The sequence below is a fragment of the Sphaeramia orbicularis genome, chromosome 3, assembly GCF_902148855.1.
Source record: "Sphaeramia orbicularis chromosome 3, fSphaOr1.1, whole genome shotgun sequence".
In the NCBI taxonomy this organism is placed as follows: domain Eukaryota; kingdom Metazoa; phylum Chordata; class Actinopteri; order Kurtiformes; family Apogonidae; genus Sphaeramia; species Sphaeramia orbicularis.
This window is the reverse complement of record NC_043959.1, coordinates 13,342,928-13,366,707: the sequence shown is the minus strand read 5'-3', so window position 1 is coordinate 13,366,707 and position 23,780 is coordinate 13,342,928. Positions and strand designations below refer to the sequence as shown.

Below are 23,780 nucleotides of genomic sequence, written 5' to 3'. Positions count from 1 at the left end.
TTTTGTTTCATACAAAAGTGAACATACTTTGTTTTAGTGGTTAAAAGCTTCATTTATGTTTAAAGAGTATATTTTACATTGCTTTGCAAGAAAAAAAATAAACAACTTTAAGGTTAAAAAATAATCGTTTTTAATAATCGTGATTTCAATTATTGCTAAAATAATCGTGATTATTTTTTTTTCCTATAATCGAGCAGCCCTACTCCCTTATTCCTATAAGACATACAATGGCCCCATTGCATTGAATAAAAAAAAAAAAGTTATATTTGCAAACCACATAGATCGGATTAGAGATATGGGTCAGGTAGAATAACTAATTAATAATAATCATGATATGTATTGACCATCATCCACGTCTGATACAACCTGATCGATATTGAAGAAAAAAAAAACAACCCTCACACACAGAGTGACAAACCTGCCTCTTCAACACCCGCAGGAAAAAAAGTTTTATACACTGCTATTAGCTTCTTGGGCATATTTCTCCGCTTCTTCCACCGATCTGAGCCACCTGCGTTTGCCGTCCACCTGTGTAATGCGAAGCCTCGCTGGGTACAGGAGCGCTGGTTTGAGTCCCAGTTCGTACAAAGATGACATGACCGCTTTATATTCCCTTCGTTGGCTTACCACTTCTGGCGCATAGTCCTCATAAACTCTGAAAGTATGTCCTTGATAAACCAGTTGAGTTTTGTTGCGAGCTTCTCGAACAAGCAGGTCCTTGTTGTAATAGCGGTGAAAGCAGATCAAAACGGGTCGGGGCTTATCACCGGGCTTCGGCTTAGGGGCTAGGCTACGGTGAGCCCGGTCCAACTCGGGAGGAGAGGGGAAAATAACACGGCCGAGTACTTCGTATATTGGGAAAAGAATTTGCTTGGCTAAGATCCTTCAATCTCCTCCGGTAGGCCGACCAGTCTAACGTTATTCCTCCTACTCCTTCCTTCGAAATCCGCCATTTTAGCTCTTAGCTTCTGGTTCTCCATTAGTAGCTTATCACAGGTAGCCTCTACCTTCTCCAGTCGTTGATGCATGGACTCAGCATTTTCTTCCAGCAACGTCAGGCGACCATCGTGACTGTTCACGGCTTGTTGTTGTCCATCAAGTTTGTCATTAACCTCATTAAAGGAAGTTTTAATCTCCGACAGCAAAGCCGCTCTGTGTTCAGCCAATGTTGCCACCGAATCAGCCTTGCTAATGGCCCCGTCGGCGTCTGTCTTATCTGCAGTCTTGCCCGATTTGGGAGGCATTTTAAAGCGACAAAAAATCCAGTTAAGTTTAAATAAATGTGGTTTGCGGCAAGTAGCGACTAGTGGGGCGTAATAAAAGTATTAAAGCGGGAGCCCACCTGACACACGACTTCACTCCATGAGCCTTCAACCGGAAGTCAGACCAATTCAATCTCAACTGGGTCAGACCAGTAAAATACTGTCATAATAACCGATAAATAATGGCAACTCCAGATTTTCTCCTTGAAAATGTAAATATTTTCATGTAATTTTACTGTATTTACACTAAAACAAACTATCATTTCTCAAAAACCATGAGTAACCTGAAGAAACACAAACAACCAGAAATGTGTTAAGAAGTGCAATTTGAAAATATTCTGCCTGTTATTAAATGTTTAGTGTATTTGTAGATCAGCTGTGATCTGTAAGTTTTAATGTACATGTGTAAATGATAAACTGAAGCATAATATTGGAAAAATTGCATCTATTTTTCTTGAGAAATTTCAGTTTGTTTGTGTTATTCACATTGTTTCAAAGGATAGTTTGTAGATGAAAACATTTTCATGATGTAATGTTTGACCTTTTTCACTCTAAAACATAAAATAAAGTTTGGAGTTGACATTATTTATGTATCATTACCTCTGCCAAGGAGGTGATGTTTTTGTCGGCGTTGGTCTGTCTGTCTGTCTGTCTGTCCGTGTGGAAGATAGCTCAAAAAGTTATGGACAGATTTGGATGAAAATTTCAGGAAATGCTGATACTGGCACAAAGAAGAAATTATAAAATTTTGGTGGTGATCCTTGGGCGGGGGGGGGGGGGGGGGGGGGTTGATCTGCCTTGGTGAAGGTCTGCGCTCTCCGAGTGCTTTTCCAGTTATGTTATTTTTGTACTGGTTCGGCCCACTTGGGGTCAAACTTGCCTGAATGTGGCCCCTGAACTAAATGAGTGTGACAGCCCTGCCTTATATGTGTTTAAAGGGCTTTACATCATTACTGTGTGACTTCATCACACGCACATTACTGGATGACTTGACTAAACTTACTGGTGGAACACGCAGATTAGGAAGAAATAGAACAGACCTCATTTTGTTTTGTATTGACATCGATGTGGGCGACACGGTGGTGCAGTGGTTAGCACTCGTGCCTCACAGCAAGAAGGTCCTGGGTTCGATTCCAACACCAGTCGATGGGGGGTGAGACCTTTCTGTGTGGAGTTTGCATGTTCTCCCCGTGTCTGCGTGGGTTCTCTCCGGGTACTCCGGCTTCCTCCCACAATCCAAAAACATGCACTAATGGGTTAATTGGTTAATCCAAATTGCCCATAGGTGTGAATGTGAGAGTGATTGTTTGTCTCTATCTGTTCAGCCAGGGTCCAGGGTGTACCCTGCCTTCGCCCCCATGTAGCAGGGATAGGCTCCAAGCGACCCCCGTGACCCTAGTGAGGATAAAGCGGGTTCAGAAAATGAATGAATGAATTGACATCGATGTGGACCACAGACTTTGACACAGGACTGAACATGACGGTTTATTGCAGGGCCAGACTCATTTTCAGCCCTGGAGTTTCATACCTCAGACCGGCCCACTTTAGATCACGACCAATTATTAAAATCATGGAATTATAACCTTACATGTTAGGTCTACACACTGTTCTGCAAAGCCTTGTAATTCAGTGTATTTTCTAAAATATTTCCAATTCAGCACAAGTAAAGGTTGCTTCACAATGTGGATTTATTTCAACAGTGAGTGCACATCCACATCTCCAACATTATTATTCCTCACAACACAACAACAACAGAATCTATATTTTTGTTCTTATAAGTGTTAACATTTTTCAAACCTTTAAAATGTTTGAAATGAAATAAAAGAATATATAAAAATATTAAATAAAAAATCATTTAAAAAAATAAAGCTTGCTGCACTTTCTAATAACTATCATTTTTGTATCCTCTCCAACAAAAGATTTCCATCACAACTTACTTGCAGTTTGTTCCATCTTTGCTATTGAAAACTTTTGGTGTAGTGATATTAGGGGTTTGATGAGGATGATAAGAAAAAAATGTCTGTATGTCCTGTGACTGAGGGTGAGCAAAGTAATCAAAGTTAACAGCAGACTCCTCTTCATCTGTGTCATTTGTGCCTAGTGGTTCAGGGTTGTGCTGCTGAGCTGCTCCTCTGTCATCAGCAGACTCTGCTCTCCCTTTCACACTTCCTCCAGTTTCCCTAGACTCACCTGCACCTGGATCACAATAAAAAATAATATCTACAGACATTTGGACTTACTGAACCAATTCAGATATTTACACTGGCAAAATATGCAGGCTTATTTAATATTACTTTATGCTATTGCCTTTCAGTTGTGGGCTTTGTGTATTTACTGTCTGACTTTTAAAAATAAAAAATAAAATAAGTCAGGACTATGGTTTGGGTCTAGAAAGTGGTTTTACTGGAACTACTGCTTGTTCACACAGTCTGTTCTAACAACTCACCTTTTCCTTCCATCCTGACAGGAACAATCCCCTCATCACTACTGGCTCCTGGCTCTGCTTCTGACACTAAAGCACAGTTTAAAAATGCTCATAATTCTCAGCACAAATCTTCTGTTTTCAAAGCCTTGGTGTCAGTTTCATTCATGTAGTGCTGAATCCTGGAGCATCTCAGAGCACCTTTCATACTGAACAGGCCTACACCATACTCTTCATTGGAGCCTATTTCTTCTAATCCTCTTCCCTCTCTGAGCAGTCCTACCTGCCCACTCTGGACTTGTGGGCTCATGGCTGGTGTCTGCTGCTGGATCTGCTTTCTGACTCTGAGGAGCTACAAGACAAAGTTTCCCAGTTCTGTGGCGTCGCATCATACTATTATTCAAACTGCATAACGTTATGTTCCACGCCACGATGCCACACAATTCACTGACTCGATAATTAACTAACTTGAAAGGTGGTTTACCCGTTTCATCGTCCTCATTAGTTGTTTCCAACCGGAGGTCATTTTTGTGAAAAAGTTGCCGATTTTGTCACATTTGGCTGAGTTTGCTTCAAGAGCTTTCCTCTTTTTCATTCTTGCCTTCTCTTTGCCACCCTTGCTCTTTCTATTATCCATGTTTCAAACAGCAAACACAGCTGACCATCCACAGCCTACAGAGCACAGATCATATATGATCACTGCTACAGTATAGAGCTACTAACTGTATGTAAGGACATGTTATGTCAGGGTGCGTCTGCGTCTGCTTGCTAGTACAGGGGGTGGTGGCCCAGGAACAGCGGGTGCAGTTTACGTGATCAACCCAGTGCTGTGACTGAACCCCCCCCCGCCCCCCCCCCAAAAAAAACAAAAAAAAACAAACAAAAAAACATTCATATATATATATATATATATATATATATATATATATATATATATATATATATAATATATATAATATATATAATATATTATATATATATATTAGGAGCCCGGGAAGGGACATGAAGAGAAAAAAAATTATTGCGTTATAACGCAATAGTTCAAAAGTATTGCGTTATAATGCAATAGTTTTTGCGTTATAATGCATAAGTATTGCGTTTAAACGCAAAAGTATTGCGTTATAATGCAATAGTTTTTGCATTGGGATCTGCATTCTGGATCAGACAGGTCGGTCAGCTCTGACACACCTGTACCTGCAGTCCTGTGCCCTATGCATGTGTAGTTCAGATGACCATAACTCTTTCATTATTTGTCCGATCGGAAAAATTCCAACAGTTTGTGAAACCTGAGACACTGTGCTTTATGGACATTCTCGGGTCAATGCGAAAATTTCACGGGCACCCGTCCTAGAAGACGTAAAATAAGCCATTCTGTGACTGGGAACGCACACAGCAGAGCGCATAACGGAGTGGAGAACGGATTAGATCTGGCGTTGGAAAATGTAGGCAAGACGGATATCCACAGTTCCAAGACCACCCTGGAGGTTTATGGATAGATTTGTGACCGAAGGAGCGACTGATGGAGCAACATCTGAAGAAGAAAGGTAAAGTTCACCCAGTTCCATTTAGTGGACTGTCTACATGACTGAAGCACTGTCTGCTTTTTTCCATGTAGTTTTTACTCGTTTTATTTTATTGTATGTGTAAATTGACGCTTATACTGCATGGTGGTTTTATAGAATAAAGTACGAACCATGTAGAATATGTGTTAGTTTGGAGTATGTTGGACTTCCTGTGCGTAAAAGTGCGCATGACGCTCTACAAAATAAGAGCGCATACGCTGATGTTCGGTGACTTTTTTCTTCAATAGTACAATTTGACCATGTTTTGTTTGTCTGATACATTGTTCTGTGTGTGTTATTTTTCCATGTGTCCACCGGAAGTTACATTCAAGGATGAAGAGGGAGAAGCCACGGTGATGCGCAAAGGCTCTGGTGATGAGAGCAGAGACTGAAGACTGTCCACACACAGATGAAGGACGGAGGCAGACCTGATGATGATCAGTCCAAATACCACAGACATTCAACACATCCACAGGATGACTGACTTTTGGTGTGAACAGACTATTTTCCATGTGCAAACTGGGCCATAGGAGCACTGCCTGGATCAGAGCTGTGAACTGACACAACTGTTTCTGCAGAACCACGAACATGAAGGCACTCTGTAGACATAGAATAGACAAATGCCCCGTGTGTGTGTGTGTGTGTGTGGGGGGGGGGGGGGGGGGACGGACACCTGTAGAGCTTGCATTTTTACCCTGTTTTTGCACAATAAAAGGCAAATACTCACACAGTTTGTTTTAAATACTTTTTATACTTTCAAAGTTCATATTTAACTTTCAGATCTTGTATCCATGTGTAATTTCAGTGTTTTTCTGCTAAAACTAAAAAAAAACTAATTCCGTTTTTGAGTTTTTCGTCATTTTAAACTGTTATTACAGTATTAAAACAAACAGTGACTGCTATATTGAACGTTCGAAGTGGTCTGCAAAAAAATTGACAAAACGACTCAAAGCATATTTTCCGACCTTTTTATGATCAAAATAAGAAAACCAGTCCAGGTGGACCATCTTAGGCTCAGGAGTATAAAGGATTTTAATCCATTCACACCTGGCGCACATACATCTGTATCCATGAAGCTGCACACAGACGTGAAGCTGGGCAAATAGGAATTTCATTCAGAAACCGTTGGAATTTTTCTGATCAGACAAATAATGAAAGAGTTATGATCATACTACACATGACAGGGGGGCGTGTCAGACCTGGCACGGTCGGACCCGAACTGGATTACAATGTATTATGTACGGACCTCAATCAAGAGAGAGCATATATGATTGCGTTATAACGCAAAACTATTGCGTTACAATGCAGTACTTTTGCGTTATATCGCAATAGTTTTTGCATTATAACGCAATATTTTTTTTTTTGCATGTCCCCTCCCGGGCTCCGTAATATATTTATGTATTTATGTATTTATTTATTTTAAGTGAACTCCGGCCCTCGTGGCCTAAATATTATACCGGGCCACCCGGAATTGTCCCGGTCCTCCCGATTAGCCAGTCTTCATACTTATTTTAATTTTGCACAGAATATAATTTTCTAATCGAGACCAGAACTCACTTGAATGTACACAGTAATAAAATAAATGTGTTATTTTTTCTGATTCATTGTTACAGAAAGTGCATTTATTCTCAACATCTAAAAACTTAGAGAGATATGAGTTTGTCACATATATATTGTGCAAAATTTTAATATGTATTTCTTTGAATTTATTGTTTATACAAAATCTATATGGTAACAGCCATGCCTTCTGCCAACTGATGTCAAAAAATAAATTATTCCAGAAAGCTTTTCCTCTTGGAGTAATTCTCCTCTTAGCATAGAATATGTTACGTATACGCTTATTGTTACATTTGGCATCCCTCACATCAATACCATTTATCATCAAAAGAGGTTCAGTCCTCAAACCTTCCTGAAACTGCAGGTGACTCTTCATTAAATAGATCAGTCCTTCAGGGACAGCCTTCATTACTGAACTGAATTCTTTGCTTGTTACAGGAAATGCTTTAGTGAATAAATGCTTTAGAGCAATAGTCCATTGGCATCAAAGAGAGCACATACATATATGATTCCTTTATCAACCCATTTTTTCTTGACAATAGTTTTCCAACATTTTGAAGCAATGAAGCGCGAGGAGAAGCAGCGATGACGTTCGAAGCTTCGTGCGTCATCACGTGCCGCTGTTGTTCTGACACAAGCTCTGCCTCTATGGAATCACAGGAGTGCCAAAATTAAAAGGAAATAAATGTGGAAATAAAAAGAGAATCAATAAAATAATTTTGGAAATAAAAAGAGAATCAATAAAAGAAATTTGGAAATAAAAAGAGAATCAATACAAGAATCAATAATAAAAAATATACGAATGCAGTCATATCATTGCTTTTGCTTATTCCATTTTGACATTGTCTTTTCCATTTGCGTTTTGACATTGTCTTTTCCATTTGCGTTTTGACATTGTCTTTTCCATTTGCTTTTTGACATTGTCTTTACCATTTGCGTTTTGACATTGTCTTTACCATTTGCGTTTTGACATTGTCTTTTCCATTTGCTTTTTGACATTGTCTTTTCCATTTGCGTTTTGACATTGTCTTTTCCATTTGCTTTTTGACATTGTCTTTACCATTTGCGTTTTGACATTGTCTTTTCCATTTGCTTTTTGACATTGTCTTTTCCATTTGCTTTTTGACATTGTCTTTTCCATTTGCGTTTTGACATTGTCTTTACCATTTGCGTTTTGACATTGTCTTTACCATTTGCGTTTTGACATTGTCTTTTCCATTTGCTTTTTGACATTGTCTTTTCCATTTGCGTTTTGACATTGTCTTTTCCATTTGCTTTTTGACATTGTCTTTTCCATTTGCGTTTTGACATTGTCTTTACCATTTGCTTTTTGACATTGTCTTTTCCATTTGCTTTTTGACATTGTCTTTTCCATTTGCGTTTTGACATTGTCTTTTCCATTTGCTTTTTGACATTGTCTTTACCATTTGCGTTTTGACATTGTCTTTACCATTTGCGTTTTGACATTGTCTTTACCATTTGCTTTTTGACATTGTCTTTACCATTTGCGTTTTGACATTGTCTTTACCATTTGCGTTTTGACATTGTCTTTTCCATTTGCGTTTTGACATTGTCTTTTCCATTTGCTTTTTGACATTGTCTTTTCCATTTGCGTTTTGACATTGTCTTTTCCATTTGCTTATTGTCATTGCTTTTACCTGATGGCTCAAGCTGTCAATCAAATGGCTGTGGGCGGGTCTTTCTGTCCAGGCTAACTAGTCGATACCTGATCAGACGATTCTGGCTTGACAGTGGCTTTGCAGTAGCTCTGTTTATGTGTTAGCTCTCAGCGCGGGAGACCAGAAGTAGCGTCACGGACAGGACGTAGACACACATACACGTGTCAACTAGAACCATGTCTGTATTCGTCAGTGCAGATATTTCTCCAAGACTTTCCATTACATCTTCCACCAACCTTAAAATATAGTCCGTTGGAAAATTTTCTTCCACATACCGAGCAATTGCTAATAATTCTCGTTGAACACCTCTTCTCAATTTGTCCACGTCAACCATATTTAACTTTCCCTCTTTTTACTACAGATAAATGTGTATGTGTGTCTACGTCTTGTCCGTGACGCTACTTCTGGTCTCCCGCGCTGAGAGCTAACACATAAACAGAGCTATTGCATAGCCACTGTCAAGCCGGAATTGTCTGATCAGGTATCGACTAGTTAGCCTGGACAGAAAGACCCGCCCACAGCCATTTGATTGACAGCTTGAGCCATCAGGTAAAAGCAATGACAAAACGTAAATGGAAAAGACAACGTCAAAATGGAATAAGCAAAAGCAATGATATGACTGCATTTGCATATTTTTTTATTATTGATTCTTGTATTGATTCTCTTTTTATTTCCAAATTTCTTTTATTGATTCTCTTTTTATTTCCAAAATTATTTTATTGATTCTCCTTTTATTTCCAAATTTCTTTTATTGATTCTCTTTTTATTTCCAAATTTCTTTTATTGATTCTCTTTATTTCCAAATTTCTTTTATTGATTCTCTTTATTTCCACATTTCTTTTATTGATTCTGAATGTTTTTATTGAATGTTTTATTTATTTCAGTTAAGATACAAAACACACACATATAAAAAAGACAACAAAACAAAACACCTACATATTAAAAAAGAAACAAACAAGCATAAAATTAACACATTTTGTAACTGAAAAAGGAAGAAGCTGAAGCCGGAGGCTTATTTCTGCTTCTCCTATTTACACCCTTAGTCCATGTCCACACCTTAAGTTGCAACAGATAAATACTTAAACTTAAATTATACTACATTCAGTGTAATAAGTTATTTTGTAAACATATTACTCTCATAGCCCTTCATAATTTGACCAATTAAATTCTTTTTGAAACTCAACAGTGAGCTACACAATTTCACTTCATCCTTCAATTCGTTCCATAGCTTGACACCAATAACTGAAACACTGTGATATTTAACGTTTGTTCTTACTTTACACTTTTCAAACACAAACATCCCTCTTAAATTATAATGTCCTTTTCTTAACTTAAAGATTTTCTGAATACAAAAAGGAAGGTTTTTACTTTTAACGTGAAACATAAATTCCATTGTTTTTAAATATACAATGTCAAGAAATTTTAGCAAACCAGATTCTACAAAAAGTGGATTACTTGATTGGAGATAACCAGCTTTGTTTATGACTCTAATAGCTTTTTTTTGGAGTTTAATTATTGGGTCTAAATTAGTCTTATACACATTGCCCCATATTTCCACACAATAAGACATATATGGCATTACAAGCATTATTCTCTTTTTATTTCCAAATTTCTTTTATTGATTCTCTTTTTATTTCCAAATTTCTTTTATTGATTCTCTTTATTTCCAAATTTCTTTTATTGATTCTCTTTATTTCCACATTTCTTTTATTGATTCTCTTTTTATTTCCAAATTTCTTTTATTGATTCTCTTTTTATTTCCAAATTTCTTTTATTGATTCTCTTTATTTCCAAATTTCTTTTATTGATTCTCTTTATTTCCACATTTCTTTTATTGATTCTCTTTTTATTTCCAAATTTCTTTTATTGATTCTCTTTTTATTTCCACATTTATTTCCTTTTAATTTTGGCACTCCTGTGATTCCATACCCCTCGGCATCTTCTGCCCATCCCTAGAACCAGTGCACAGTGGAGCTGAGTGGAAGCAGTGCAGTGACACATGTGTGCTTCTGAAACCTGCTTCAGTTCAGTCACAAGGACATGAAACTACAGCTGTGGACTTTGTGCAGGAAGATGGAAGTGTTGGTGGTGTTTGTGATCCTCATCCACGGTAAGACAAACATAAACAGCCCTCCTCTGTGTCATCTGCTGCAGCAGGTCTGTACTGTTACTGCACTGTGAGGGGTCTGGGACATTTTACTCAAATACATCAAATGTTTCACAGACGATGTTTCTGAGAGGAAAACAGACCAACTGTGGATAATTTGAAGGCAGATAAAAAGGGGGGGCGGGCAGTAATATGCGATAAGTGAGGGTGCGGTCCATCACTGACGTCACTAATGAAACCAAAGTGAAACTTGATGATTCACGGGGTTAGGAAGTTAAGCTTAAAATCAGTTTTTCTGCTTAAAAAATTCGGTTTGTTACATGTATGCATTGTAATCAGCTGATAAGTGATTTTATTAAGTTGGTCTAAATGAAAAATAAGGAAAACAGTCTGAACTTAGTAACATATCGATTTTGAACAGATATTTCTGCCTTAACTTAACATAGAAGTATATTAAGTTCCTACAGTTTAAAAAAACTTCCTCTAAAAGCTGAGTACAAAGCTGACGAGCCTGAACATGTTTTTATGAGGGGCCGTATGGGACAAAATTCAGAATTAGCATTCACACACACATGAAAACACACACACACACACATTTGAAATGCATTCACACAGACATGTGAAAACACACACACACACGGGAAATACTTTCTCAAACATATATTTTTCACTTGAACAGGAAGGTAGAGAAGAGGAAACCAGATAACCCCCCCCCCACCCCAGTTTTATTTTAGGCCCTTTCCCACCAAAAGGCCCAGGAACTTATTTACCAGGAACTTTTTGGGGTAAAAGATTTCCTGGTAATTGCGTTTCCACCGAACCCGAAAGTTCAGGGTAATTTATTCAAATCAGGTTGATGATGTATGAGGGAGCAGTAGCAGAAACTGTAGTCCAGTTCATGTCCATTCACAAACTCAGCTCTACTTCAATAAAATGACACAGTACTGTAAGTGGATGGGTTGGGTTTAACATTTTACTGGTTGTTGAATCACTTTATCCATCTGGAGTACATTTTAAAAGAAGTTAACCATCATTATATATCCTTAATTTGTATTTAAAAATGGTAGAACATGTATTTTCAACTTCTCATTCCTTAAACTAAATCACATCTAACTTTCATTGTGATGGATGTTTCTGTTTCATTTCTATTGTTTTATAGATATAGTCCAGGTTCAACCCTAAAGTCAGACAGGTTTACTCAAATGCCTGCATTTAATTCAACTGTAAATGACTGATAAAAGTACTTATACTTATATTGTGATGCCTTGTAAATGAACAGACGGTTTTAGGTTAGATTTTTTTAAATTAAAAATTGAAACAAAAGGTGCAAAAAACAAAATTAAATTAAATTAAATTAAATTAAATAAATAAATAAATAAATAAATGAGGTGCCTTGAGATTAAAAGGGAAATAAACACATGTGAAAGGTTCAGGCTTTTGGACCAGGGTGTGGTCCAGCTAGTCCAGGACAGCCGGTCTGGAACTCCATGGTCCTGGTCCCTTTTTCGCTTTCCTACAGGAAAAGTAATAAAAATACATAAATGAATCCCAGAAGACATGATGACAGATTCCTACCAGTGTGATGTGTCATGTGACCTGTCTGACCTGGGCTGTTGTAAACAACAGTAGATGATGGACCAGGACACAAACAAGCCACAGGTTCAGAAAAAGAGGTGAGTCCGTCCGGTCCATTTCAGGTGGAAATAACAAACATACAGAATAAATCGGTGTTCAGCTCACGGCGACAACATGAATACACCCAGTTCTCAGATTTAGGTTTAGTGTCAGACTGTTGACCAGTTAGTGTTAGGTTAACTGGACTTCACTGTTGTCTAAAACAGCTGATGCCTCCGACTACTGTTACAGCATGGAACCAACTAAACAGTGAATATTTCGGTCATATACAGACCATTGGTTTGTTCAACAGTCAGATCCACGGCAACCGTCGTGGTCCTTTAGTTTCTTTTAATCCTACATAAATTTCTTCTTCTTTACTCGTATTTCTTTAGGCTTGTATCTTATATTTGGCTCCGACACCTTTTACTCTGTCGTTTCATGTCGGCAATTCAAAGTCCGTCTGAATTTCCTCGTCGTCCGTCCACTTGTTGTAGCTTCTCTTTTGGTCCATTTTCTGAATTATCAAAATACAAAGCTTGTAGAAATTAAATGAGTTAAATATTGGCGGTGAACAGAATGCGGAAATGCTGCGAGTCTAGTCCACCACTCAGCCTTCTCCAGAACACAGCTCCACCCCTTAAAGTTCCTGGTAATCTGGAAAGTACTACCTCTGTACCAGGAACTTCTTCGGGGTAAATTCGGGGCCGGGGGCGGGTCAGTGACCAGGGTAATTTTCGGTGGAAATGCACCAGGAACTTTGAAAGTTCAGGGTAATACAGAAAGTTCCTGCAAAAGTTCCTGCGGTGGGAAAGGGCCTATTGTTTACTGGCATATTTCCTGTTTTATTCGGCTATCAGTAGATTAAACAGTTGCAGGCTCGGCTCGTACTGATGTCAGCAAACAATTTATCTGAAGCAGTGACATTGCTATATAATTTGTTAGCTTCTGCACAGACACTGACAGCTCTGGCAAATAAGTCTACAGACGGCAAACAGGTCTACAGACGGCAAATAGGTCTACAGATGGCCAGCAACCGACCTCTTCGACACAGTGGGTGGGACCGTAGACAACCACCTCACAAGGCTTCTTCCCTCACGTCAAGCTGGCAACATCTCCGGAGCTCCCCGGGGATCTCCTTCTTCCTTCATCTGCAGATATGCCTGGATGTTGCTAGGTGGTTGTCTACAGGTCAGACCGACTGTGTCGTAGAAGTCGGTTGCTGGACGTCAGTGTCAAATCGTGGGATATTCAAAATGTTGTAAAATGGTGCAGTGCTGTGTCCCATGTTGTAACAACAGAAATGATGTAAATAAAACACTCTCATTTCCGCTTTCCTCCGACAAAAAGAAGAGAACATGGCTGAAGTTGGATCTCAAATGATAAATACAGCTTAGTGTAGGCTAGCATCAGTAGCTAACGTTAGCTACTAGTACTAGCGCTAAACGTTAGCTTCTATAATGTTACCTGTCTATATGTACCTTTAAAGCAAAATTATGTGTGTCAGTTATGTTGTCGACTAACCACATGGTACTTATTCTAATATAGCTAATTAAATGCTAACGTTACTCAGGTACAGTAACATTAGCTTTATTGCCAATGCCAACACCCTTAAGTCCGCTAGCTACTTGCTCTCACTTCAACCTCGTAGCTCCTCTTTTTCACTGACCCCTGAACTTTCCCCATCAGACTTCCACCTGGCATTAAACTAACTTTTATAATTGAGTTAGTTATATGAGCTAGTTTAAGCGATTAGCATTAGTGAGATCGAGTAGCTAGTGAACTTAAGGGTGTTAGCAATAAAGCTAAGTTAGCATTTAATTAGCTATATGGAATAAGTACCAAATGGTTAGTTGACAACGTAACCGACAACTCACACACATACACACAATTTTGCTTTAAAGGGTGTATTCACACCTGAAAAGTTCTTTGGTCTGCTTATTTGATTCGGATCAAATGCAGACTTTATTTTTTTCATTTGGGTCGGATCGCATTCACACTGCACTTTTTGCTAGTGGACCAAAATGCGTGAACAGAAGCACGCATGTGACGAACTGCGCTGGCATTGGACAGAAAAGTCGGGGGTGGGGTGAATCAGAGAGGGCCGGTGTTGATGAAAATACACGTGATGCTCCTACATACAGTTATCATTTTCGGAATATAAATTGTTTTTTTACAGACACAAATTTACGAAAATAATGTTAACACTCATGAAAAGCTCAGTCGGAGCCAGTTTCGTAATATGGGCATCTGACCAAATGTCAAAGACATATTAAATTTCCTCATTGCTCCACGACTGTCCACAGCTCATAGCTGCTACTATTAGCTCTGACCACCCGTAAACCTCGGCTACTTCCAGCGGCTACGGTGGCTCGTCAAGCACAAAAAGGCTCAAGATTCCTTGGTTTGGTTCGGGTCGAGGTCGGTTATATTCACACCAGAAGTGAACCAGCCCAGAGTCCGTTTGGAAGCGGACCGAGACCACCTCTTCTAGGTGGTCTTGGTACGCTTGTTTGGTTCGAATCAGAGTTTGCATGTTTGTATTCACACCGAAAAAAAAGTCCGGACTTTCTGGGGAAACGAACTCTGGTCCGGACCAAACGTGGTAGGTGTGAATACACCCAAAGTTACATGTAGACAGGTAACGTTATATAAGCTAACGTTTAGCGCTAGTATTAGTAGCTAATGTTAGCAACTGACGCTAGCCTACACTAAGCTGTAATGTTCATTTGAGATCCAACTTACCGTATCAACTTAAGTCATCTACTCCTCTTTTTGTTGGAGGAAAGCGGCGTTTCATATGTGTATGTGTGTGTTTTCATATGTGTGTGTGAGTGCATTTCACATGTGTATGTGTGCGTTTTCACGTGTGTGTGTGAGTGCATTTCACATGTGTGTGTGAATGGTCATTCTGAATAATGTCCCATATGGCCCCTCATATGTTTTACTGACAGACCGCACCTGCCAGAAGAAATGGAGGGAAGCACAGAAAGAAAAGGGAGAAACATGATTTTACACAGAACTTCACTAAACGTTAAGGCTGGATAAGTAGAATTTAGCTTCGTTTTATTCACAACAGCTAATCAACACAAATGACAAAAAATGTTTTTTACACCACTCTAAAGTCTTTTCCTCAGTTAGAGGTGGCAACATTTAAGCTAGTAACGTAAGACTTTTAGCTAATTGACGTAGCAATTCCACCATAACATTAGTCTGTTAGATTTTGTTTTACGGAAGCGGAATGGTGTTATGGTTATTAACTGGCCCTGAATTTCTGCAACAGTAGTTTTAATTATGCAAGGACTGGATAGCACATGTTTTACTGCTTTCTAATTTAAAATGGTAGTATATATATTGGCGTGTTTGCCACATTGCATTGTGGGTATTGGGTATAGTGTTGAAACTGTGTTACTTTCTGTGCAGGGGTTCAGCAGGGTTGTGGTGTTGGTGTTAATTTGGAGTTAATGTGTGCATGTTAATGTTTATTGGCCTTTTTGTGTTTATTTTTGTATTTTTATAGAACTGCACCATGAGTCAGAGCCACAGGCCAAACAATGCCTTTCCTGTTTATCAACACTTGTAATTATTTTGTTCGATGTAATTCCTCATTCCCTAACAAATACACATTAGTGTTATTTATTATATAGAGGCTATAGCATTGTGAGTAATTGAAATGACAACTTGTAGCTTATTCTGGTAAATGAGATGCATTAGGATATATTAATCAGTTTGATCACGAAACTGTAAGGTCTATGTGTAAGTTATTCTGACATACAGAAATAAGTTAGACCTACTCAAAAAACTAAGGTAACAATTTGCATGGACATTGTTTAGTAGAATAAAAGTAAAACAATAAGTCAGTATAATTAAATGGAGTAGTTTTGACACAATTAAAATTAAGTTGGTTTGACTTAATTAAACTTATAGAGTACAAAGCAAATCATGTTGTTTGTACTAAAGTAATAGAGTTTGCCTAACTAGAGAAGTCTTGTGGCATTTACACAAATATGACCAAGTTGAAATAGCTTAAAAAGATTAATGGAAATTGTTACATCAATTTTTTACATTGAGCCAGCATATCATTTTTTAGAGTGTACTTTCAACGTCCAACTCCCTGGTTCTATTCCTCTATTATACAGCAGATCTTAAACGAAATTTTCAGAACTTCTAACCTGTATCCACTGGACACACAAATGCTGGGCCCCATGAATTTTTTTTTTTTTTTTTTAATTATCTTTTTATTGGAAAGGCAAATGTCCTTTACATACATTAATTACAGCCTTAATCATTAATAAAGATAAAAAATATACATATATATCTATATATATGTAATAGGGTGAATACAGAAAGTTTCATCACTTATATCCATATTGCCCTTCTAGAATTTTCCTTTATGGACCGTTAATTTCTGGTGAAACATTTATACAACAAAACAGAACAGAACAGGGGAGCGCACCACCTCAACAATCTCAGTTTCACATAACAGCGAATAGATTCACACAAAGCACACATCACAAATATGATCAGATGAAATCAGATCTGGCTGGTTTTATGTACTCAGTCCATTTGGACCAGATAATATAAAATTTTTCTTTTTCAACTTTGAGGGAGAAGGATATCTTCCCCATAACTTAAATCTCATAGACAATTCCAATCCATTCATCAATGGTGGGTGGTTCTACTTTTAACCATTTCCTCGTGACACATTTCTTACTGGCTGCCAACAGTATAGCTAATAATTTTTTGTCTTTAAAGTTCCATGACTCAAACTGTAGATTGCCCAAATACATGGTTTCACATTTAAACAGAATGTTTACATCAAATACATTTTGTATGTGTTTGTGAATCTCTTTCCAGTAAGGTCTTATAACCGGGCAGTCCCAAAAAATATGGAAGTGATTGGCTCCATTAGTTCCACAAAGTCTCCAACAAGCTTCCTTGATGTTGCTTCTGAGTGGGTGTGACAAAAAATCTTGCAATGTTTTTCCAGCAGAACTTGCGCCATGTGTTTGACCCAGTTGAGAACCATTGTAGTTGGCATATTTTCTCCCAGCTCTCCTGTGTAATTTTTACCTTCACTTCTTTTTCCCATTTATTCTTTATGTATTCTGTATTTTCTTGTTTAGACAATTGTATGGCATTATATAATTTGGAAATAATTTTGTTGTTTGCTCCGGGTTTAGTTAATGACATAAGCACCTCTATGAACCCTATCTCACCTTTTTCTAAACACTACTTTAAGATTTTTGTTAAAGTAATGTCTCACTTGCACGTACCTAAAAAAAATCTTCTTTACCCAGTCTATGATCTTTCTGTAGGGTTTCAAAACTCTGAAATACCCCCTTATGGACAAATGAATAGTAAGTAGTTAAACCCTTTGAAATCCATATCTTAAATCTGCCATCAGTTCTATTTGATATGAAGTCTGAATCATAAGCACACCACCTCATAAGTTTAGATGCATCTTTTAATCTACAAATTTTAACTATTTCTTGCCAGGATTTCAGAAAACTGCCTGTTACAGAGTCCTCTGGGATCTCCTGATCTCCTTGTAATTTGCTGTCACTTAGTAATGCTATCATTGGAATCCCCTTTATCATGGTCCCTTCTATTTCCTTCCATGCAGCAGTGTATGTTGGTGAACACAGACAGACTAAAGGTCTCAGCTGAGCTGCATGGTAGTAATCTTTTAAGCAGGGAAGGCCCATTCCACCCTCTTCTTTTCTTAATTGCATCGTCTTAAATTTAATTCTGGCCCTTTTCCCTTGCCACAAATATCTCACTATGAATCTGTCCCATTCTAAAAACTGTTTAGGTGGTATTTTAACTGGCAAACATTGAAAAAGGTACAGCATCCGTGGAAGAATATTCATCCTAATTGACTCTATTCGGGAGCTTAAACTTAAAAATGGAATAACATTCCATCTATGTATATCAGACCTTATCTTTGAATTTAATGCGTTGTAATTGATGTCATATAATTTTGAGAGGTCCCTAGGTAATGAGACACCTAAATATTTAATGGACTCAGCATCCCAACTCCAATTGTACATGGTTTTGATTGAAGAGGGAGGGTCATAATTAAATGTTAATACTTGAGTTTTGTTGATATTAATTTTATAACCAGAGATTGAACCAAATTCTTCTAACAATTTCATCAATTTTGGAAGTGTCTGAGTAGGTTGTGTTATACTTATTAATAAATCATTAGCAAATAGGGCCAATTTTTGTTCCCCGGATGCCATTGTTACTCCCGTTATATCTGACCTCTACCTAATCAATTGACTCATGGGTTCTATAAACAAGGCGAAAAGGAGCGGCGACGCGCAACATCCTTGTCTCGTTCCTCTTTCCAGGATGAACGAATTGGTTAAATCTCCGTTGATTTTAATTCTAGCTGTTGGTTTATTTTACAGCGCTGCAAACGTGTCAATTATTGATGTATGGAAGCCAAATTTTGAGAGTACTTTATATAAAAATGTCCACCTCATTGAATCAAATGCTTTCTCTGCATCCAAACTTAAAATCAGTGTCTCCAGTCTTTGTTGTGTAACTTGTCTCATAACGTGCAGTGTTTTCCTGATGTTATCTTGGGTCTGTCTCTGTCTGACAAAGCCGGTCTGGTCCTTATGTATTAATGCTGGTAGTATCAGTTCTATTCTTTTAGATAATATGGAGGTGAATAATTTATAGTCGTTGTTTAAAAGACTTACAGGACGATAATTCCCACATTCCAATCTATCCTTCCCCTCCTTAAGTATGATTGAAATCACTGCTTCCTGCCATGAGGGGGGGCGGGGGGGGGGGTTGTTTTCCAAAACCCAATTGAATGTTTTTAATAACGTTGGAATTAGCTGCTCTTGCATTGTTTTGTACCATTCAGTGGAAAAACCATCTGTTCCTGGAGACTTCCCCCCTTTCATTCTCTTAATTGCTGATTGATTTTTTTCTTTTGTTATTTTAGATATTAATTTTCCATTTTGTTCATCAGTGATCCTTGGTAGATTAATCTGGTTCAGGAAGGTATCAATCTGGTTATCACTGTTTGTCTGTGGTTGAGAATATAATATGTTATAGTACTTTATGAAGCACTGCTGAATTTTCTCTGAACTAGTTTCTATTTCATTTGTTGAGGAGTTTCTTATTTTGTGTATGGCTCTATCCGATTGTTGTTTTCTTAATCTGTAGGATAGGAGTTTAAGTGACTTTCCACCTGTCTCATAGTATTTTTGCCTAGTAAAAAGGAGTTTGTTTTTGGATTTCCTGAGTGTTTATTTCGTCTATTTCTTTTTTTATTTTTATAATCTTACTTTTATTGTCCTCTTTAAGAGATTTTGCGTGTTCTTTCTGTAGTGTCTTCAAGTCCTCTTCTAATTTTTTAAGTTTTTGTTCTCTTATTTTCTTCTCATAAGAGGAGATGGCTATTATTTTACCTCTAATCACTGCTTTTAACGCATCCCAGAGAATAGGTGGAGTCACTTCCTCATTATCATTAATCTCCAAATATGATTTAATTTCACTTTTCAAATTTTCTTTGATACCTAGGTTATTCAGAATGTTTGAGTTCAATCTCCAAAGAGTGGACTTCTTATTATTATTCAGATGAACTGATATATGGATGGGACCATGATCTGAAATGGTACTGAGTCCTATTTCACAGCTATCCACCCGAAACAGATCTCCTTTAAGCATAAAAAAGTAATCAATGCGCGAGTAAACATTGTGAGCGGACGAGTAATGGGAGTAATCTCGGCTCGTCGGGTTTATCTCTCTCCATACATCCACAATCCCCACTTCACGCATCCAAGTGTTTAATCTTCTGTTAATATTTTTTGCATCAGATTTCCCGTTTGATGAGTCAATTTTCGGATTTAATCGGATGTTAAAATCTCCACCACATATTAAAATCCCTTGACTTTTAGTTGTCATTAAATCGACTATGTGTTTATAGAAGGACCAGTGGCTACCCGGAGGAACATACACGTTAAGGAGACTTATCATAATACCTTCTATTTTGCCTGTGATCATGACAAATCTGCCTTCCTTATCCTTATGTTCTGATATGTGTTCGTAATTTACAGCACTGGTTATTAGAGTCGCCACCCCTCTCCGCCTACCCGACACATGGGAAGAAAAATAAACATGTTTAAATCCTGACTTATTTAGTTTAGCATGTTCAGAGTCATTGAGGTGTGTTTCCTGTAAGAAAGCCACTTGGATTTTATCTTTTTTTAATTTTGATATTTTCCATCTCTTAATTGGATTGAGTACTCCATTTATATTAAATGATATTATTTTTAAAGACCTATTTTGCATTTATGTGATTTCCCCCTTCATCTCACTCAAAAACCTGGTGCACTTCCCCCTCCCTGTAAGAACCGACAGGGAATGAACATGGAACACAGTAATAAACAAACTCAACACAATTTGTCTGTGTGACTCCCTATGTAGGGGTTGATTAACCTGACCCTGTTGAGCCTCTCGAGGGGGCTTGAAGGGAAAAGTCTCTCTCCTCAGACTGGAGAGAGAGGCCCTTCCCGCTGGGCCCCATGAATTTGTCCCATTTACCCCCCCTTTACGGTGCCCCAGTGCATGAATTCTGAGACTGTGACAGTTGAGTTCAGGTGAACGTTAGTGTCAGTATTGGAGGATATAGGAGGAAGAAAACTGACACAACCTTATGGGATTTACATTAGTTAGCTGTCCACCCCCCAAGGATGAAATTCATTCAGCAGAATTAGGGATGTAAAAACCAGAGGGGGGATGGGTCCCCCCATCCCCCCCAACAAATCACACCCTGTATGTTATGACAGGACGAATTTGACAAAAGTTCAGGTTGAAAATCCCAGCCATATTTATGTGAGTGTGGAACAGATAAGGATGATAAACAACAATCAGAAGGAGGAAACTGAGGAGGACTCACCTGGGTTCTTCTGGTCCCATTTACAGATGAACACACTGTTTCTGTGTCTGTCCTCAGTTTCCCAGCATGCATCAGCTGTAGTGGTGCAGGCGTATGAGGGGATGGAGTCGGTCCTGCTGCCCTACCAGTATTCTGGCATGTTACCGGAGGTTCCTTCAGTGGTTTGGAGACGCTCTGATCTCAACCAAACAGTCATCCACCTGCTTAAAGACAAAAGTGGCGATGTGAAAAAGGAATACCGTTACAGTGAGCGCACGTCAATGAAGACCAACGCTCTGGATTCTAGAGACTTCAGCCTCACTCTGAAGAAACCACAACTGTCTGACAGCAGCAACTACACCTGTAACCTCCAATGGGAAACCGAGTGGAAGGAGACTAAAGAACGGAGACTGATACAAGTACAGCTGCAGGTCAAAGGTCAGACACAAACCACACCCACTGCAGTAGACACAGGTCAGATATTGAGGACTTGCAGCTGATGTCACTGGTCATGTGATTGTTGTTTACGCTGCCATATTGGTAGGCACGCTATCTGGATCCAGAAAGTCAGAACTGTTGCTTTATATCGTGTTTTTCTTTGGACTTGTGTTAGCGTGTTTTGTTATTTGCGAGTATGTCTGCCTGTGATAAAGGCACCATAGATGAGTTTCAGTGTTTACTAACAACAGTGATGCGCACACAACTTGGAGGCAAAAACAGGAGTACCAGCTCCAGCCGGCTCACATCAGCCGCGTACACCTCCAGGCTCTCCCCCGGAACTCGTGAACGAGTCGATATGTTAGCTCTAAAACGGTCCATTAACTGTCTCTGTCCAAAAGCCGATCCCATCTTCTCTTTCACGGCAGCATAATTTGACTTGACCGCATCGGGAAGGCTGTCCCGTAGTAGAAAAGCAGACTGTCACAGACGGGTGGGGAGTATTGTGACCAGCTCCCCGCTGAACTCAGCGATGTCGGCCGCCGTAGCTCCGACTGCCACTTCCAGCTGCTTCACCCAGCTGAGGAAACTCTGGCTGCCATCGCTGGCAAAGGGAGCAGGTAGATCCACAATCACTCTGTCTCTATAGGGTGATAAGCCAGGGGAAGCCCTCCTGGTAGGTTTAAAGGGGTCTTCATCACCGTACCACATGATGACAATTCTTTTTTTCCAGCGCCGCTAACCACAACAGGCACACAGGCTAACTATACTGAGAAGCTACGCTAATCGCGGTAATAACTATAAACAGCGGTCGGCAGAACAGAACCACCGCTGCCACCAATGGAACCGAGCGGTCTTTCTGCCGAACTTATAACTGGTGAAAGCTAAGTAATAAACGGCACACAGGAGTTTAGCAGGTCCATCGTTTAACACGTTGTACGATCCAAGGAAAGCTTGCCTACCGATATGGTGTCGTAAACAGAAAACCACATGATCATGTGACGCATGTGCAAAACCTCAATAAGCCACACCCACTGCAGTAGACACAGGTCAGAGGTCAGATATAAACCACACCCACTGCAGTAGACACAGGTCAGAGGTCACACATACATGTGTCTTTGTATTCAGCTCATTTCAGTTCTGTTTTCTTCACAACACAACCTTCATCAAACATGTACCACTTCACCCTGACTGTTTATGCACAGAAGCTACTGACTGGATTATTCCATTTTGTCACTGGTTCAGGATGAAGGGTTCAGCTGAACTTTTGGTCAATCTGTTACTGAAAAAACACATCTTGGATTGTTATTGTTTGTCTCCATTTAATGTGAATAGTGTGTGTTGTTGAAGTTCTAGAGGGCTTTATTGTATGTTCTAATCATTGTGGTCTGTTTCCTGTCAGATGACGAGGAGGAGGTGGAGGTCCAGCAGGGGGCGGAGTCTATCCAGCTGCCTTGTAAAGCCTCAGCTGATCTGCCTGAAGACACCACAGTGGAGTGGACTCACTTTGATCCACAACTGGTGGTGGTCCATGTGTACCAGAATAAAGCTGATGATCTTCAAACACAGGCCAGGTTTTACTGTGGCCGCACAGAGATGAATAAAGACATGAGTCTGACTCTGAAAAACCCCACAGACAGAGACGGAGGTGTGTATATCTGCACCGTCTACAGGGAAGGAGATGTCCTGAGGTCTAAAGTCCTGCTCCAGGTGGTCCAAGGTCAGTGCTGGGATAGACCACATGAAACAGCTCCAGTCTGAAAACACACACCTTCTTCTGCAGCTCACACTTCTGGGTCTAAAACATTAAATATGGAGATCCATGTCCTGATGCCATTTCATGCTAATGTAGGAAAGACACTTTTCAATACTCTTACTGTCAATACTACTTATCACTACTCAGTACTACAGTCAGTACTCCACCTTATCAACTCTGGCTCTTTCATATGATCAGCTGTCAAACAGGTACACAGAATAATACACATCTCTCTTTTCAGCTTCATATAAAGCAGGTTTTAGGGTATTTGATAATGTCTTTAAAGATTTGTTAGGATTTAATTGGCCCGTCATCATACGATCATGTCTTAGCTGGAGTTAATGTGGGTGTTTTTTGTCGTCCACAGGTGGTTTTCCAACCTGGGCCACAGTTCTCCTGGTTGCTGTTGCTCTTATAATCCTTCTAAGACTTTTACTTATTTTACGTGGGTATTTTCTGTCAGGTATGTCACATCTGTTCC

At 39.0% G+C, this 23,780-nt stretch overlaps 1 protein-coding gene across 1 annotated transcript; it reads left to right on the top strand.

The window, feature by feature from the left end:
- Window positions 1-10,457: 10,457 nt before the first annotated feature.
- On the top strand, window positions 10,458-23,379 carry LOC115415372 (uncharacterized). Its single transcript, XM_030128925.1, has 3 exons — window positions 10,458-10,592; window positions 21,184-21,543; window positions 22,946-23,379. Exons 1-3 carry the CDS (start codon window positions 10,523-10,525, stop codon window positions 23,302-23,304), a joined length of 789 nt encoding a protein of 262 aa, XP_029984785.1. The 5' UTR covers window positions 10,458-10,522; the 3' UTR covers window positions 23,305-23,379.
- The last annotated feature ends 401 nt before the right edge of the window (window positions 23,380-23,780 follow it).

What these genes read in the sequence shown, in the direction of transcription:
- LOC115415372 (XM_030128925.1), top strand. Translation starts at nt 10,523, where the DNA reads ATGAAACTACAGCTGTGGACTTTGTGCAGGAAGATGGAAGTGTTGGTG. An exon ending in GTTTGTGATCCTCATCCACG is followed by an intron (nt 10,593 to 21,183) that starts GTAAGACAAACA and finishes GTCTGTCCTCAG; the next exon opens with TTTCCCAGCATGCATCAGCT. An exon ending in AGTACAGCTGCAGGTCAAAG is followed by an intron (nt 21,544 to 22,945) that starts GTCAGACACAAA and finishes GTTTCCTGTCAG; the next exon opens with ATGACGAGGAGGAGGTGGAG.